The following is an 18,587-nucleotide window of genomic DNA, read 5'->3' on the forward strand; positions in this document are numbered from 1 at the left end:
AGTGAAGAGGCTACATAACTGAGCCTGGATTGCCACCTACTGGAGTGTTTTTGTATCCAGACTTTTCAGATGTAATCCAAACATCCACCATGTCACACTGTTATCACTGCATCAGTTAAATCAGTGCTTTCCCTTTGTAGATATATTAAAACCCTTCAAACGTCTTCATAACCTTTGATGAGCTACACAAACATTCAGTAGCTTAGTTGTGAAGTGGAAACATGATTTTCAAAACCTTGAACCTGTGGTGTGTGCATTAATATTTATCCCCTCCACCTCTATACTCCTACTTTTAAATAAAATGCTTAATTGGAATGCTTAAATTTTGGATTACAAGTCCATTACTCTACTCACTGATCCCCCAGACCCCCCCAAAGTGAAAAGAAGAGCAAATACTTACTTCCAGTTGTCACCTAATTATAATAATATATAATATTTAGAGTTTGAAACATGCAAGTTGAATGTGAAACAATTGAAAAAATCAAATAAAATAATTATATTCTAATAATATTAATATAATAGTTATGTAATGTTATAATTAATATTCTTATTAATAATAATCATGATAATATTGGTTATCATTATTATTTGCATTTTGATAATAATATTATCATTCTTAACAGTATTAGTATTAGTAGTAGTAGTGGTAGCAATGACATATTGCTATTAATACATATTTTTAATATTTTTTCTAAATTATTACACATCATTTATTTCATCTTTTAACTTTGGGATCCAGATTCCTCTGTGGGTCTGAAAACACCCGATTAGAGGATTAAATGATTTTCAAAGAATTTTTAAAAACGCTGCTAAGAGCATATTTCTCAGAATTTTTTTATTTAACTTTTGTTATTTTTAATAAGGAGATAGCATGAGATAGCATGAAGCTTGTTCAGATTGTTTGTATTGTAATCAAACCATTATTAAAAAGTCTTAAAATATGCTTTGTGCACTTCATGCAGAATCTGGATTTAAATTTTTAGTCAAAATTTGGTTTGTCAGAAGCAGGAAATGTTGGTAATCTTTCATTTAGATTCTCTGAAAAGTAAAAAAGCAAGTCAAGTTCATAAAGAAAATATTAGGATAACAAACGTACCCAAACCAGCAGGGGGCGGTAGACAAACAAGCAAACACTTCAGTGATGACGGTCCTTAACGTGGCTGAATAAAGACATCTTCTTGTCTGCGCTTGAAAGAGGCAGCAGAGCACCGAGCCGAGGCTCCGTGGTGCTGAAAAGACAGCTCCCCCGCTTTCTCACAGCTGCAGGTAGGCTCATCTGTCGCCATGGAGATAAATTAGACAAAGTAAAGTGATCGTCGTCATCACCGGCAACATTACACATCATTCTGTAGGGAATTAGAAAACATAGATGAGGCATAAATGTGCGTTTGACATCATCATATCACGCTCTTTAGGTATAAGACAGATTTAGGTTTAAAGTGTTATAATTTTAGTCTGAAGGTTTTTATATCCAAAGTTTGCTCCTGCTGTAGGTCAGTAGACCTCTGAAACAAGGATGAGATATTCTTAGTATTCTCAGTGGCACCTGATAGTCCCTAGATCCTCATTTGCTCAGAAATTAGTTCCTGTCGTCCGCAGAGTTGTGTTTTTTTCACTCAATCTTTGTAAGAAAAAAAAAAAAACCAAACTGTGTCATTTAAACGTAAACTCTGTAATTTCAACTCAAGCATTTTAACCCAAATAAAACTATTGTCTGGAAAATGAATACACTCAATAATGTTAAAGAACTTGTTTCTTTACTAAAATATGCATTTTTACACTGATAAAATATTCAGCCCTATGAATGAGTGTATTTATATAAACCTCCTTTCAGTGCACATCCAGCTGCAAGTCTTTAGGAGTTTGAATGTACCTGCTATGCATGTCTACGGACATAAATATGTTCTCCAGTTCTTTTCCAAATGGGTTTAGTCCAGTTAAATGGAAGTGGCTTTGAACACAAATTCTCACGTCTTGACACAGATTCTTAAGTGAATGGAGGTGTGGACTTTGACTGGACCATTTTCCACACTGGTTTCCAGTCCTGCAGTTGCTAACAAGTTTTCTTTCAGGCTTGCTCTGTATTTAGCTTCATTAGTCTACCAGGTTTCATGGTAGAGGCTGTGTTTCATGGCATTTTTGCATTAAAGCTAATAAGTACAATTTTGGTTTCATCTCTGCAGAGCATCTTTTTCTCCTTGAGACAAACTTCTTATAACTTTCTTTATATATGAGATGACAAAGCTTGATATATTGTTTGATAAACTAACTCTGCTTTAATTTCTCAATAACTTCACCCTTGACCTGTTTGGCAATTGGCAGCACTTGATTATATTTAGTGGTATAAGGAGCAACTAAGAACAACTTGCATCACAATTTTCTGTTTTTTAAAAGGTGTATATTTTCTTCCAGTTGAGTTATTCACTAAGCTGTTCTGTTACTAACTAGATATATTATTCTGATTTCATTTGTACATGGTCTCCTTTGCTCTCACACAGATATGTTCACCCGGATGTTAAAGCTGAGACTGCTTAATGCCGTAGCACCTGCGTACTTCTTTGCAGCTACAACAGTCACATTTATTTTACACTTTTGCCTCTTCATCCCGACAATCTTCCCCAACCCGGACACATCGCTGAAGAGCTCCACAGCCTTTCACACAACTGTTTTCCTTTTCCTGATGTTTAACGCTTTGGGGAATTACATAATGACAATCAAATATCCGGCCGAGAGTGACAACGAGATTGCGATTCCTGTGTGTTCGCCAAGTTGCTCGGACAAAGTGGATTCCCACTACCTACTTAATGGCCGTCATTTCTGCAAACTGTGCAGGAAGGTCATTTTCAGGAGGGATCACCACTGTTTTTTCACTGGAAACTGCATCGGCAACAAGAACATGCGTTACTTCATCATGTTCTGCATCTACACATCATGCGTATGTATGTACTCTTTGGTTCTTGGCGTGGCCTTCCTGACAGTCGAGTACTCCATCTCCTTTGAGAACCCGTTGACCTTCCTGACCCTTCTCCCTCTCTCCACTGCCTACTTCTTCATGGGTTTGTTTTCTAATTTAATACGACGAGTAACCACTTTTGCTGTTTTTTGATTCTGAATTTATGTATCCTTTCTCTCGTAGGCACAATCTCTGGCCTGCAGCTGTTCCTAGTGCTGATGCTCTATGTATGGCTGGGCATTGGCTTGGTGTGTGCAGGTTTCTGCTGCCAGCAGGTGCTGCTGGTGGCCCGGGGGCAGACCTGGTGTCAGATGCAGAGAGGGGAGCTGGTGGATAACCGCAGCCCCTGGAAAGCAAACCTCAAGGATGTTTTTGGCGCCCGCTGGATCCTTGGTCTTATTCTGCCTGTGCAAACAGTGGAGATGTACTCTGAAGACACAGATGGACTCAAGCAAGACTGACAGTTGTCCATTTGTCTCAGTAAGAGTCACTCTTAGGTCAACCAAGTGATTCATTTAGCAAAAAAAATAGTTTTCAGCATTTACTGTAGGTGGAAATTAATTTTTAATCTGTATGGATACTTTACGATGTTTGAAATTTACAAGATAGCTGATAGTTTCATCCTCTTACAGGTAGGAACCATATAAGCAATGTGAAATAAGTGCTTAGTATAAATGTTTATTCTTAAAAAGGCATTTCTAAAGGCAATATTAGGAAAAATAAGTTATGCTGTACCTTCCTCCAGAGTCTGGAAAACCGATCATCGGTTTTCATCCAATCAGTAGTCTGACTTTACGGCATCCTCCTAACATATCCATAGCCTTAGCAAAGATGTGTAAAAAGGCCTTAAAATAAATACAGCTCTTATTGCAATAGCTTAATCCTATATTGAATATTTAAGAAAAATGCTCCTCTCCATAAGATTGATTTTGTGTCCAGTTAGTGATTATGCAACTTTTCCTATGAAGCCATTCACCTTAACAGGGTTGCAGGGTCTTTGGAAGTGATACAAACCTACAGCACAATCAGAGGAACAGACACTTGTCCACATATACTTTGTTTCAAACCCATGCTTGTTACAAAAGACTCCATCTTAAGGACATGGATCCTTTTCTGTAAAAACAGAAAAAGTGAATTCCTACATTACATCGCAAATTTCCGTGTTAAACTTTTCAAGTGTATTTGTGTTGTTTAGTTTTCAAGTAGCCACTTCCTGACTGAAGATCAGCACATCTGCCTTACTGAATGGCATATTTTTTGTCTTTCCTATTCTGAATAGATGAGAGAAGTGATAGTACGTAAACATTTTTCCCAAAAAGGGGAAAAGTAGCACATCTGTAATTTTTTTATTTATTCTACATACATGATCTCCCTTCAAATAATCATTTTGCTAAATTTTCAATGTGCTGTGACTCAAGGCCTCACTTTTACACATCTCTTTTTGGCATTAAAATAAGCGAGGTGGGTGCTGTGTTTTACAACAAGCAAGTTTCCTAGCAATATTATATGTTTGCCTTTAAAGCTTTGTGTTATATAACTGCCAGTACCATGCAGTGTTCTGAGATTATCTTTGCTAACCCTAATTTGATTCTACAGTTTGACATTCAGGAAACCAGGGACAGTTTTCACTGTTAAATTAAGGGCTAACAGATGAAGAAAGAATTGACAGCATAAACAGCCAGACTGCTTGAGTTGAACTTGGGGACATTTTCTACTCACACTAATGTTTTTCTGAATTAAAATTGACAACAGAAATGGAAATTATAATATCCAGGGTATTATTCACAATGTGCCATGCTTATAGGCAAAGATTTGGTATGTTCTTCCTCTGCTAATGACAGGATAAGCAGCATTAGAACAAGATTTTATTCCCCGTTTCTGATGCATCTACAGCTGCTTAGTCAAAAGTTGCGGACATTTTGGTATTCAAGCATACTTTTGGAGAATATGTTACCTATTTGAGTATTGCAATAAAGGTTTAACTGATTTAAAACCACAACAAGCAACTACTTTTTTCACTTTTACTAATGACACATCCTTAGTTAGAAAAATAACAAGAGGAAATTATCTCAAACAGTTTAAGACTTGACAAAGACAAGAATGCACAAGTCACAAAACCAATTAACAGCAGAGTTGGAAAAAAAAAGAAAATCCCATCCTCTTAACGTTAAATATGATCAATATCTTGCCAAAAACCAATGATTAATTAAAGATTTAAACAGAAGTACAACTAAGGATTTTAAAGACAGTAAATTTCAAATATGAAGGTTTTTACAATATAAAGCAACTCAGAAAGTAACATCTCAGTAGATCAGAAGGTTTTTACAATATAAAGCAACTCAGAAAGTAACGTCTCAGTAGATCATCCAAATTAGCAAAAAAAAAAAAAAAAAATCTTTGGAGTCTTTTGAGTACATTCAACTTCCCTCCACATGAAATTTTTTTTTACAAAACTAAGCTGAAAATCTAAGCACAGAAATATGAAGCACAAGCATGAATAGACTTAAAAAGGCACAGGCATTAAGATAAATATTTAGATTCACATTATTTCTTCGATACACAATGCTCAAGTGAATAAATCTGGGACCAAAGTGCAAGTCTAAAAGCTGTCATGTTTTTGCCAGAAAACCTTTTATACCAAGATTTATAAATCAAACATTTACATAAAGAATAGAGATAGCAACAAAAGATCTAGAATCTAAACAATCATATGGCTACAACATCTCATTGCTACATTTCTTTTCCGTATTAACAGAGTTCTTTTAAAACAAATAAACAAAAAAGAAAAGATGGAGTAAATTTCACCATGAAACTGGCAAACATCTCCATGTCACTTCTTAAGATTATTCACACCTCTTCGTTAAAATTTTTGGTCACACAGTTATGAGGAATAAATAATACCAAAAGGAAATATTATATTTAAAACATGATAAAAACAAAACAAAAAACATTTTACTAAAATCCAGTGATGTTTTCTTGGTAAATAAACCATAATGGGAAAAGAACCAAAATATTGGCAGAAATAACCCGATGAAGTTATCTAATGCTTAATAAAGATGAAACTTGATGAACCATTTTAGTGTCACAAAAATAAATGCAGTCACTAATTAAAATTATTAGTGACTGAATAGTTTTTGTAACAAAGGTGATCAGCGTCACCATTTTCAAACTTACAAAGGTTTCCAAGAATAAAGAAACTTTAATTTTGGTTTTCAATGAGCTGCTAAGGGAAAATCTCTTGGTAACCAATCATCATCAGAATCCCTCACTATACTCAGCCTAGAAATATTTAAAGATAAAATTGTTATGTGCTTAAAGTAACAAAATTCCAGGAATTTTTAAAGTTGGGAATTTTCCCTGGGAGTAAATGAAAAGAAACGAGCAATTTCAAATATTTAAAGTTGGTGCTGCTCATGGATTCCAGATGTAGATTGGAAAATAATTAAAAAAACAGATTTCATACAAGTAGATATACACATATCAAAGCTATTCCAGTCACATACTCTGCTTATTAAAGGGTAAAACGACCACACCCGCTACATGCATTTTGCATTCCTCCATCACATGCACAGATGAATTCTACAACCTGGACGGCTGACATTTCTCATTGAAGATTTTGAGGTGGCCCAGGAAGAGGACAGAGCCTGACTAAATGCAGCCTGAAAAATCTGAGCAAGGAGATTTTTACTGTCCATGCTTTCAATTAGTAAAAGGAAACCATGCTCAATAATAATATTTATTATTTTTGGAGTATGGTGTCATTTCACCTTGTTTAAAGGCAGGCTTTTAAAAATGTGTTTGATGTTTAACAAAATAATTAATTGTTCCATGAAAGCAATTGAAACCTGATGAGATATTTTGCTTGAGAATGTAAAGCTATGCATGCAATTGTAAAATTTATTGGATTTGTTATCTGTTAATGGTAAAACCAAATGTTTATGCTAGTATTTGGATATGATGTGACAGAAAACTGTCAAGTTTTTAAATTAGGTTACCGCTTAAATTCACATGAAAAGTTTCTGAGAATTTTCCACCACTTCATAACCTTGTCAGATTTTAAGTCTGCCATTCAAACGTGGTTTTTAAGTACCTTTTTTTATTTTTAATCACAGTCTATTTAAAGTGCACAGCTTGAAAAACAATATCACAAGTTATTAAAATTTTAGTTATTTGAATAACTAAAATATATGAGCAACTGGAGTCATATTGACTCCATTTGAGGTTTTCCTACTTAAGCTATTTTTAGGACAAAGTATCTGTTGCTGTCAAGTAAAACAGCTGTGTACCTCAAGTTATTTCGCAGCAACTTAAACAGGAGACAATCAATATTATGGTAGCCAATGTAATACTGATTAGATGTTATTTTCCCTCAATTGAAGTTACTGAGGCTTCCACCACATACAAGGCATTTTACCGACTTGCTGTTATCAGGGACAAAAAGAAAACATCCAGATCATCCCTGAAAATGACTGCATTGACACAGAAACCTTGATGAAAAACCTTAGTGACCTCTGTCTGTTACTGCATCCACCAATGCAATACAATACTCTGCAGATTGTTTCAGACAGGGTGAAGAGGTGAAAAGCTCCAATCTGATCTAGATAAGTCACAATCTGTTTGCCTGTCCTCGTTTTGAAGCGCATGGCTTCAAGACGAAGCCAAGCGCTTTTAGAAAATGTACACATTTATCAAAAAACAATTACATTTAGCTGGTTTCAGCACTTGATGTGCTGTCTTTTTAGCTTGTAGTGACCCAGTTCACTTAGCTCTTTTCTCCCAGTGTAATTTAACTGCTATGACTATTCACACTTTAATACATAAGGCATTTGCTCATGCATTTAACAAGAATGCAAAGGTCATAGTAGAAACAAAAAAGCATGTTGACCTGTTTGTTAGAGATGTATGACAGACATCAGACATCCGTCTGGCTAGTCTGCTATATGGCATGCGTTTTTTTAGGCATTTGACAATGACAGCCAGAAATCCCCGCTGCAAGTACCACTTTCACCCATTTCACATCATCAGAGGCAGATATTTTGTTAAAGGCAAGGGTTTGAAACGTAAGCATGCTTCCAAACTCCTGTTGATTACAGAGGCTGTGCTTCGTATTCATGTCAAACCAGCAGTGCTAAATGTTTCAGGATTCCTGGTTTCTACATTGTGCTCTGCACAAGTATTCATTTCCCCTCAACTTTCTAACTTTTTCTCGTTTGTGGCAAATAACTGTGGATGGCAACAACAATAGACAATTCTGAGATATGTGTGGTGTGCATATGAATTCAAACCTTTTAGCTTTATATCCATAAGTAAAACTCAGACGCAGGTCAGGATTAAAAGGGATAAAATAAGACTGTTAACGTATATTTATCGTTGCGATTTATCATAAGCTAGTGAACAAAGGCGCAGTGGTCAGAGCAACATCATGTTGTGGCGATGTTCAGTTCTAAATGCAAATGGGAATCTGTGCAAAGATCTTACACCTAATGTTCACAGGTGTTCTCCTAATTTAACGGAGCCTGAGCTGCTTTCAAAGAGGAATGGGGAAACATTTCAGGCAAAGCTGTTTCAAACATTCCCCAAAGCTGTAATTGCAGCAAAAGCTGGTTCAAAGATTTACTCATAGAGGTTAATGAATGCATATCCACACCACACTTTTCAGATATTTTATAATTGTGTGTTTCTTATGTTAGCCTAGCACTTTATTTTGCTCTCATTCCAGAATAATAAAAAGGTTTAGGGCCACAAATATTAACTGACCTTTTGAAAAAGAGAGACTTTTTTTTTTGATAAATATTTACAACAGAAAATTTGTTGTAATTTTTAAAGAGCAATCATTTTATTCCTTCTGCAGACAACTGTGAACTTCTGCAAGGCATTGTCCACCTACAGCCACCTCATAAAATGGTGAAAGCTGAGCTGTGTTTGTCATAACAATGTGACACATTCAGCATCTGATGACCTCTTTATTAATCTTCCTGAAACCAGATTCAGAACTGCTGGTTATGTCCACAAACAAGTTACGCTAGGACACTCTGAGCTTTAACCCGGGACTGCTCCTTTTCTGTGTCCTGCAAAGACGCCTGGAGTTTAGTCCAGAGCTGCGGATCCCTGCTGCTCAGTGCTTCGAGCAGCAGAGCTGTTTGCTCCTGAAGCAGGTGCAGCTGGCCCTGCGTGCGCTTGTTTTCTTTGATCAGTTGCTTTGTGCGCAGCGTAATCCCTAGCAGGCCAGACTTGTTCAGGATGTTGTATGTATTGCTGAAACGCTTCAGTTTGTTGCTGTGCATGGAGATGGGATCCTGATATTTCTCTGCAGGAATGCTGCCATCATCAGATATACTCCTCAGCTCCTCATATGTGAAGTTGGCTAATGAGCAGGTTTCTGTTTCTGTGGTCAGAGATTTGTCAGAATCTTGCTCCTGACTCTCAGCGTAGGATTTGTTGCTTGATGCTTCAAAGCTGCAGACAGCTTGAGCTTGCATCTGCAGATCTGACAGTGGGCTGGGGGAGATGTCAGGTCTCGGGGGGTCATGGTGTCTTCTCTGTCGCTGCTCATATCCCGCCGTTCCGCTTGCAATCAGCCTTGATGTTTCCACTGTCTTAGAGGGCGAATCCACTGGGTAGGGGGCAATTCTGGGGTATGACTTGAGGATAGGAGTGTAGCTTTTTGATTGTCGCATACCGTCAGAGCCAGCTTTCGGAGAGCAGTTTGTGCCATTCGATACCAACGGCTGAAGAAGAACCACCTGAGATTGGGGCATCACTTCCATTGATGAAGGAAAGCCCCACTGTTTCTCTGGTGGAGCCATTGGTGATGGCTGGAGACAGAAAATAAAAATCACTTTAAATTTACTTTGTAACACCAGTTTAGTAGGTAATAAACATAAAAAACTGTTTAACCATTCAGAAATGGTCAACAATACAAAATCGTTATATGACTTAACTTCCTTGGTTGTCATAATGATACAACAGAAATCACATTTTACTACATTATGATGATTGCAATCATTTGATTTTTTTTTTGCTTTTCACCAATCAGTACACCTAAATGCTAAAAAGTTGCTAACAACACCACTCTTGCTGCTACAGCACAATTTAAATGGCTGCTTCTCAAGGTTCCTTGATGATATTATAAAATGGAGGAGAGAAGTGGAGGAAAGATTGAACTAAATAGATGTAAAACCTAAGACACAAGAAAACGCTGGCAATTTGAACTATCAACAGAAATCCCTGTCTGATCAATTGGTCGATTAGCATAGTGTGTAACACTATCCTTGTGGGAGATCCTGAATTTGATCCCCAGCAGAGGATAATTTTTTTCATAGTTTCTGCCATATAAGCTGATTTAATAAGCCTGATCTTAGAGTTTACAGTTAGGAGACAACAGGAGCAACAGACTCCAGGACAATTGTGCGTGTTTGCATGTAGCTGCAGCATGCTGGCAGGTCTGAACATCTGCCATTTGAATAGTACAAGACCAAGCTGTATTTTACACAATTTGTTGTGTGTGTCAGAAATAAATGACACTTAAAAAGAGGATTTAAATTCACTTCTTTTCCTTCCAATGACTTTCAGTCGGACAGATTATGCTGAAGTCAAATGACATTTACTTACCAGACAGACAATGGTACATGAGTTGGACGGAACAAAATCAGAGGTGAATGAGAAGAGGACTAAAACTGATTAATAGAATCTCTTTACAAGAAGTGTTTAGATTTTTTGCCAAAATAAATGAGAGATGTGGGGAAGCAGTTTCTCCACTAGCTCCATTGTTTCAATGCCTAATAAATAAATAAAAACCTTGCTGCAAAACATAATTATGATTGGCAGGATAAAGATTCAAAATTGCAAGAAAAATTCTTCTGTTGCAATTATTTTGTTTTATACAAAAACCAACAAATTAAATCTGACTGTTGTGCAACTGAAATTTTGGACAAAGCCAACATACACTACTCAAACAAAACTTCATAAAGATTACTACTCTAGAATTTATTTATAAATTTAAGAATGTATTAAAAAATAAGCTGCGACACTTAGATACATAAAACTGTCAGTAAAGGAGTTACAAACATTGGATTGTACAGTGAGATATGGTGCATGTTGTTCTATTTTACCTGCTTTAGGACAATGTTGTTCATAATGATCATTGGGGACAGTCCAGGATATGAACCTCCTACCAAGGCCACCTGCTGACCAGCTGGTTCCTGCCCGATTATTGACCCAATCCTTCCAGTATCTTCCGAGTCTGTGACCTCCACTGCACTGAGGTACTCTGAGCTGGCATCTGACAATGAGAAGGCTGGCATATGGGTCTGATCATGTTCTAAAGTCAACAGGTTTGAGATTTGTGCTGTGTTCAGAGAGGCAGATCATTAGAACTATAAACAACTCAGACACATATAAGTATCTCTTCACCATGAAGAACAGGACAGAACAAACCTAATGATGGAGGCCGAATCAAACTCAGGTCAGCCTTGATCATATAAATAAAGGTCATCGCCTGCAGAGCTCAGTGCACATTCCGAGTGTGAGCTAGATCTCCACATTTGATTTGGGTTGACTACTTTTCTCTCTTTTATTGACACAAGTCAATAAAATGGATTACTGGCTTTAGCAACATAAGTAGGTATTCTGAATTAAAGTATCTAATTCTTAAAAATATTTCTTACATTTTACAAGAGGATTTTTGCTCTTGTGTAAACTAAAATAAAATAATAAAAAATCTTAAATGAAAACACATACTCACAAACTTGAACAGTTTATTACAAATATTTAAATAGCCTTTGTTACCAAGACTCACATCTAGTTTTTGAAAACTCAGCAACAAGTCATTTGATAATAATTGATCATGATTATTTACTGCTAAATTTGTTGAGTATTTACAATGCAGGAATCTAAAAGAGACACAGTAGCAAACTAAGTGTATACCTAAAAAGCAATGCACCTCTGAACCATTTTTAATCCAAGTGATATTTCACAGGTGTTGCAAATTTCTTTTGGATACTTCAGTGTGGACAGAGGCAATAACATCAGATCATGTAATGCAGACAAACCTGAGAAGCCTGAATCTCTTTCCAGGTCTTGTTTGGACATTCTCATCTGCGCTGTCATTGTAAATGGTGGCAGTCTTTGGGTGTTTAGTTTGTTAAAACTGCTCATTTTGGAATCCACTGGAAAGAAACATAATGGGAAGTTAAATAGTACCAATATTTTGCCCCTCAATCAGGAAAGGTGTTGCAAGTTATCTCTTGAATTTAGGGTTTGAAAGATTAAAGACAAAACCGGAGGGCTTTAATTTGACTCACAAAACATAAGGAAAGTTTATTCCTAACCTACTCCAAGTAGTTAAGTGTCTTGGGATAGTCAAGGCATGCCTTAAATATGGTTATATGTGAGTAGTATAAAGATAGCAAAAACACTAAATAATAAGCTTTAGAGGGTGTAAAGTATCACAGTCACAAATATTATTCTTTGCAAAATAAGTATCACTAAATTAAACAGTAAAAATGAATTAATTAATTACATATTTCAAATGACAAATTTAGTAAATAATTAAATTAAGACATGGAGCTCATTTTAACATGTAATTCGTTATTTTGATGCTTCTTTGTAACATTACCCTTAAACATATTTAAATGCACATTGTAGCTCATCAGAGAGGCATTAAAATCTGACTAGTTAATGGACCTTACCAAGCTCCGCCCACAACCGACCCACGTGACCGCAAGTCTCACAAACAAAGCCTGACGGCCATTGTTTCTATGTAAACATGACTCGATTAGTGCATAATTTCTACTGGATTTTCACAATATATCAGCTACTACAATGGACAGAAGAACTAACAAGTTCATGTCATCATCTGGGAGGAGGTTACTGGTTTCTCAGTCACAAGCTGGTTGTAAACCTGAGGCCAGCAGGTGTCAGTCAGTTATGGTAGATCTGAACTTTGGTTTGATGACCTCAATATGAGAAGCTACAGATTGATAGGAGGAACCAAAGAGCTCTGTAAAGGTAAAGGCAAATCTTCTGAAGTTGGGATATAATTAATTTAATTTCACATAATTACCACGGTAGAAGCCATTTGTTTGTTAAAATTTTATGAAATATATTTGTTCTATTTGATGTTTGTTGTGAATGATGTAAACTCATTCACAACAACAAACGATCAAGGTAATTAGTCCAACGTTTAGAAACTACAGCGCCTGTAATGCGCCACAGCGAAGGTAAACAAAGGTAAAATAACCCCAACAGGTGATCAACTCAAAACCACTCCTACCTTTTTACTCTCTCTCTCTCTCTTTGTAGTTTAAGCACACCTGTTACCGTGGCAACCGCCTGCGCCCCGCAAGACGAGCAAAGATTACGTTAAAAACATAACATTCAGTCCGTTACGATATCAAGTTTACAGGCTTGATATTTATTTCTCGATTATTAATCAGCGCTTCCCTGAACACAACGATGGTTGATTGACTAGCTGTACTTGGTGCTAGAGTGGCTAACACGAGTAACAGTTTAGTCCAAAGTCTTTTCTGCTAAAATAAAATCTTTAGTGTATGTCTGATACAGTACTCATATTGATCTGTTTAGCTAACGTAAGACTATGTAGCAGACAGGCTACAAGGTGTAGAAGTTGTATCAGTACTGCCATTATGCTGTACTTAGCTAATGGAAAGCGTGTGCTTGTGAGATGGCCACGCACGTGACCACGTAGAATTGGCATCAGCCAATGAAAAACGGCTCCTCTGGTAAGGTCCATAGCATCAAGATCCTCTACAGATTAATTGTCTTGAAAAATTAAGTAATAGGTCCATCCACAAACTTTATCTAAAGGTAGACAGATATAATAAAATCTGGATGTACTTCAAAAATACATCCTTAAAACAATAAAACACAATGGAATATGTATGAATGCTATTTCAACAACAAATATTAGAGCCACATTTATTAAAATATATATTTAACATATTATTTTGCATTGGTTTGTCATTTTTAACAGTACTGAACCATTTAAGCAATGGTTTGATGCATTTGCAAAGAATAGTGACATTTCATACAAAAATAGTGGTATCTAATAAAAATTAAAAACAGATTTCAACTGACATTAAATCCATATAATATGAAACACGGCTGTTTAAACTTTGGCTATTAATTAATAAACTCTAATTTCACTGAGACAGCCCAGACAGCTTATTTAAGTCATACAAAACATTTCCAGAATTTAGTCACTTTCCTGACTTTTCTCACGTACATTGTGTGACGGTGCATTATGCTGCTTGGTTCCTAGAGACAAGTAGGTATCACCACAAGGGGTCGCCTGTCCCCTTTATGTGATACCTACTCATCTCTAGGAACCAAGCAGTATAATCACTGTTACAATTGTCATCAAGTCAATAAGTCTGCTCGATTTCTGAGATTAGTTTACTTCAAACTCTTCAGACATAAGTGAATTGACCTCAGATGAAATGCATCTTCCTTATGATTTACAGAATTTGTTATCCTCTTTTTTTCATTTTTGAAGTGCAGAGTTTCTAGGCCTGTTTTTCACTTATTTGATATTTTTATCTTATTTTTCCAATCACCTATCCATCTAGCTGTACACACAAATTATACGTACGAATAATAAAATTCCAATGTATTATTTACCAAGTGTAAATGCATCTTATCTTGCCTAACGCTTTTTATTAATCCTTTACATTTTTAATCCACTAATTTGACATCATGGTGTGCTTTGAACATATATTTTTGAGGTAAATTCCCTTTACTATCCAGGACTTGATTAGGTGAAACATTACAAATTTGGCCCCGTTACTGAATTCAGCGTTCGGCTCAATGGCCTGCCACGCTCCCGCAGCCTATACTGTTAAAGTACTATTTAGTAGGATGAGTTATAGTTTCACTTCTTCACAATGAAGCATGAAGCAAATTAAATAAATAATTTTTAGTGTGCATAAAACGCGTAGCTTGTCAAGTACCGTTGTTTAGACGAGCAACGTACTTTTTTTTTTAACCAACTGCTACTGGCTTTACAATGGTTAACTTTATCTTAATGCAACAACGGTTCAACAGAAGCAAAAACAAAAATAAACAAACAAACAAAAGACATTGGCTGCTGTTTGTGTTGACCGAACAGGGACAACACGTCTCCGTGTTTACAGTGTGCTTTCCGTTGCTGTTAGCACGAATAGCTAGGTAATGCTAACCAGAGTGAATTTAAGCTAACTACGACGTCTTTACGAAAAAACAACTATCTATTCGACTAATAGCATTTTAAGAAAAACTTACCAATTATTCGTTTTCTTTAAAACTGATATTTGATAGTGACATCCAAGTTGCTACTTCAGTTGCTGCTGCTTCTTCTTCTTCTTGTTGGATTTACTGGAGGTTGGCATTACCGCCACTTACTGGTATGGAGTGTGGTTCTTCTTTTTTAGATTTTAACGGCAGCTTGCATCCATGGAGTGTGGTTCGTGATGGTCTATCTATATATACTGTATATATAAATCCAGGAAAATAAATCAATAAATAAATAAATCCTACCTATATATATATACACACACACAAATATACATACTTATACACGAATTTGCATTCTACCCATCTAGGCTATATCATACACACATTCACAAACACACCAACTATAATCAAATTCTTTAAAATAATTTAGTTTTCTTTAAAAATCGAATAACTATTTGTATATGTTTACGCCCCAAATTCTTCCTCAAAATATCTAATAAATCAACCTTTTCCTTAATACATTCAAACTCTCTCCTCATATATCATCTCCTTCTTTCATATTTATGACATTCTAATATAACATGCTCTATTGTTTCATATTTTCCACTTCAGTTGCTGCTCGACACTGCCGAAGCTAACATTCGTTACTCCTCGCTACCCGTTCTGGTTTTTAACGTCATTACGTCTTACAGGCAAACACATTCAAACGTTTACTTTGACTTTAACATTTGTTAAGTGATATAGGTGAGTAAGACTTTTGTCTTGAAAGGTAAACTTATAATTGTACTCTAAGACGGGCTTAATAAGAATTGTACGATGGCTTACCCCTGCACGACATGATGGAGGGCTCAAACAGCCCATGGTAACATGACAGGTTTCTGCAGTTGTCAAGGAAACTGCTCAACAGTTTTCTTTTTGTTATTCTAGAGCAGTGGTCCCCAAACTACGGCCCGCGGGCCAGATGCGGCCCGCCTCCACATTTGGTCCGGCCCCCTGAACAATACCAGAGTATTTTCATATATGTGCATTTTTATTTGATAAGTTGGACTTTTGCAATAAAATAAATGTTAGTAATGAACTTTATTTATTATTAACTACTAGTTAGTAACTATTTTATACATGCATATAATTGACCCTAACCCTTTTTTTTATGTGGAGAACCCAGTGTTATTTGGTTATTATTTATTTCATAAATAGTGTTATTTACGGTGGCCGACAGGTGCAAATGCGCAGCAAAAGAGAAAACATGCAAACAAACAAAAAACACGCGCACAAATTAAATGCGGCAAGCAAAAAGCGAATGAAATGCAGCAAACAAAAAGAGAGACGCGGGTGTGTCTTCTTTTTTGTTTGCGTCTCTCTTTTTGTTTGCTGCATTTCATTCGGGGGTGTCTTCTTTTTTGTTTGCGTCTCTCTTTTTGTTTGCTGCATTTCATTCGGGGGTGTCTTCTTTTTTGTTTGCGTCTCTCTTTTTGTTTGCTGCATTTCATTCGGGGGTGTCTTCTTTTTTGTTTGCGTCTCTCTTTTTGTTTGCTGCATTTCATTCGCTTTTTGCTTGCCGCATTTAATTTGTGCGCGTGTTTTTTGTTTGTTTGCATGTTTTCTCTTTTGCTGCGCATTTGCACCTGTCGGCCACCGTAAATAACACTATTTATGAAATAAATAATAACCAAATAACACTGGGTTCTCCACATAAAAAAAAGGGTTAGGGTCAATTATATGCATGTATAAAATAGTTACTAACTAGTAGTTAATAATAAATAAAGTTCATTACTAACATTTATTTTATTGCAAAAGTCCAACTTATCAAATAAAAATGCACATATATGAAAATACTCTGGTATTGTTCAGGGGGCCGGACCAAATGTGGAGGCGGGCCGCATCTGGCCCGCGGGCCGTAGTTTGGGGACCACTGCTCTAGAATAACAAAAAGAAAACTGTTGAGCAGTTTCCTTGACAACTGCAGAAACCTGTCATGTTACCATGGGCTGTTTGAGCCCTCCATCATGTCGTGCAGGGGTAAGCCATCGTACAATTCTTATTAAGCCCGTCTTAGAGTACAATTATAAGTTTACCTTTCAAGACAAAAGTCTTACTCACCTATATCACTTAACAAATGTTAAAGTCAAAGTAAACGTTTGAATGTGTTTGCCTGTAAGACGTAATGACGTTAAAAACCAGAACGGGTAGCGAGGAGTAACGAATGTTAGCTTCGGCAGTGTCGAGCAGCAACTGAAGTGGAAAATATGAAACAATAGAGCATGTTATATTAGAATGTCATAAATATGAAAGAAGGAGATGATATATGAGGAGAGAGTTTGAATGTATTAAGGAAAAGGTTGATTTATTAGATATTTTGAGGAAGAATTTGGGGCGTAAACATATACAAATAGTTATTCGATTTTTAAAGAAAACTAAATTATTTTAAAGAATTTGATTATAGTTGGTGTGTTTGTGAATGTGTGTATGATATAGCCTAGATGGGTAGAATGCAAATTCGTGTATAAGTATGTATATTTGTGTGTGTGTATATATATATAGGTAGGATTTATTTATTTATTGATTTATTTTCCTGGATTTATATATACAGTATATATAGATAGACCATCACGAACCACACTCCATGGATGCAAGCTGCCGTTAAAATCTAAAAAAGAAGAACCACACTCCATACCAGTAAGTGGCGGTAATGCCAACCTCCAGTAAATCCAACAAGAAGAAGAAGAAGCAGCAGCAACTGAAGTAGCAACTTGGATGTCACTATCAAATATCAGTTTTAAAGAAAACGAATAATTGGTAAGTTTTTCTTAAAATGCTATTAGTCGAATAGATAGTTGTTTTTTCGTAAAGACGTCGTAGTTAGCTTAAATTCACTCTGGTTAGCATTACCTAGCTATTCGTGCTAACAGCAACGGAAAGCACACTGTAAACACGGAGACGTGTTGTCCCTGTTCGGTCAACACAAACAGCAGCCAATGTCTTTTGTTTGTTTGTTTATTTTTGTTTTTGCTTCTGTTGAACCGTTGTTGCATTAAGATAAAGTTAACCATTGTAAAGCCAGTAGCAGTTGGTTAAAAAAAAAGTACGTTGCTCGTCTAAACAACGGTACTTGACAAGCTACGCGTTTTATGCACACTAAAAATTATTTATTTAATTTGCTTCATGCTTCATTGTGAAGAAGTGAAACTATAACTCATCCTACTAAATAGTACTTTAACAGTATAGGCTGCGGGAGCGTGGCAGGCCATTGAGCCGAACGCTGAATTCAGTAATGAATTTCATTCGCTTTTTGCTTGCCGCATTTAATTTGTGCGCGTGTTTTTTGTTTGTTTGCATGTTTTCTCTTTTGCTGCGCATTTGCACCTGTCGGCCACCGTAGTTATTTCCTAACTTTTGTTCTCTG

At 36.2% G+C, this 18,587-nt stretch overlaps 2 protein-coding genes across 2 annotated transcripts; one reads left to right on the forward strand and one right to left on the reverse strand.

The window, feature by feature from the left end:
• The first annotated feature begins 1,117 nt into the window (after nt 1–1,117).
• zdhhc22 (zDHHC palmitoyltransferase 22) lies at nt 1,118–5,391 on the forward strand. The gene is made up of 4 exons (XM_028000879.1): nt 1,118–1,266; nt 2,499–3,056; nt 3,137–5,220; nt 5,272–5,391. Exons 2-3 carry the CDS (start codon nt 2,501–2,503, stop codon nt 3,412–3,414), a joined length of 834 nt encoding a protein of 277 aa, XP_027856680.1. The 5' UTR covers nt 1,118–1,266; nt 2,499–2,500; the 3' UTR covers nt 3,415–5,220; nt 5,272–5,391.
• On the reverse strand, nt 4,961–15,357 carry cipca (CLOCK-interacting pacemaker a). The gene is made up of 4 exons (XM_028000878.1): nt 15,233–15,357; nt 12,004–12,120; nt 11,065–11,234; nt 4,961–9,768 (listed from the first exon to the last, which is right to left on the reverse strand). Exons 2-4 carry the CDS (start codon nt 12,107–12,109, stop codon nt 8,971–8,973), a joined length of 1,074 nt encoding a protein of 357 aa, XP_027856679.1. The 5' UTR covers nt 12,110–12,120; nt 15,233–15,357; the 3' UTR covers nt 4,961–8,970.
• Nucleotides 15,358–18,587: the final 3,230 nt, after the last annotated feature.

The sequence above is a fragment of the Xiphophorus couchianus genome, chromosome 19 (assembly GCF_001444195.1).
Source record: "Xiphophorus couchianus chromosome 19, X_couchianus-1.0, whole genome shotgun sequence".
Classification (NCBI taxonomy): Eukaryota; Metazoa; Chordata; class Actinopteri; order Cyprinodontiformes; family Poeciliidae; genus Xiphophorus; species Xiphophorus couchianus.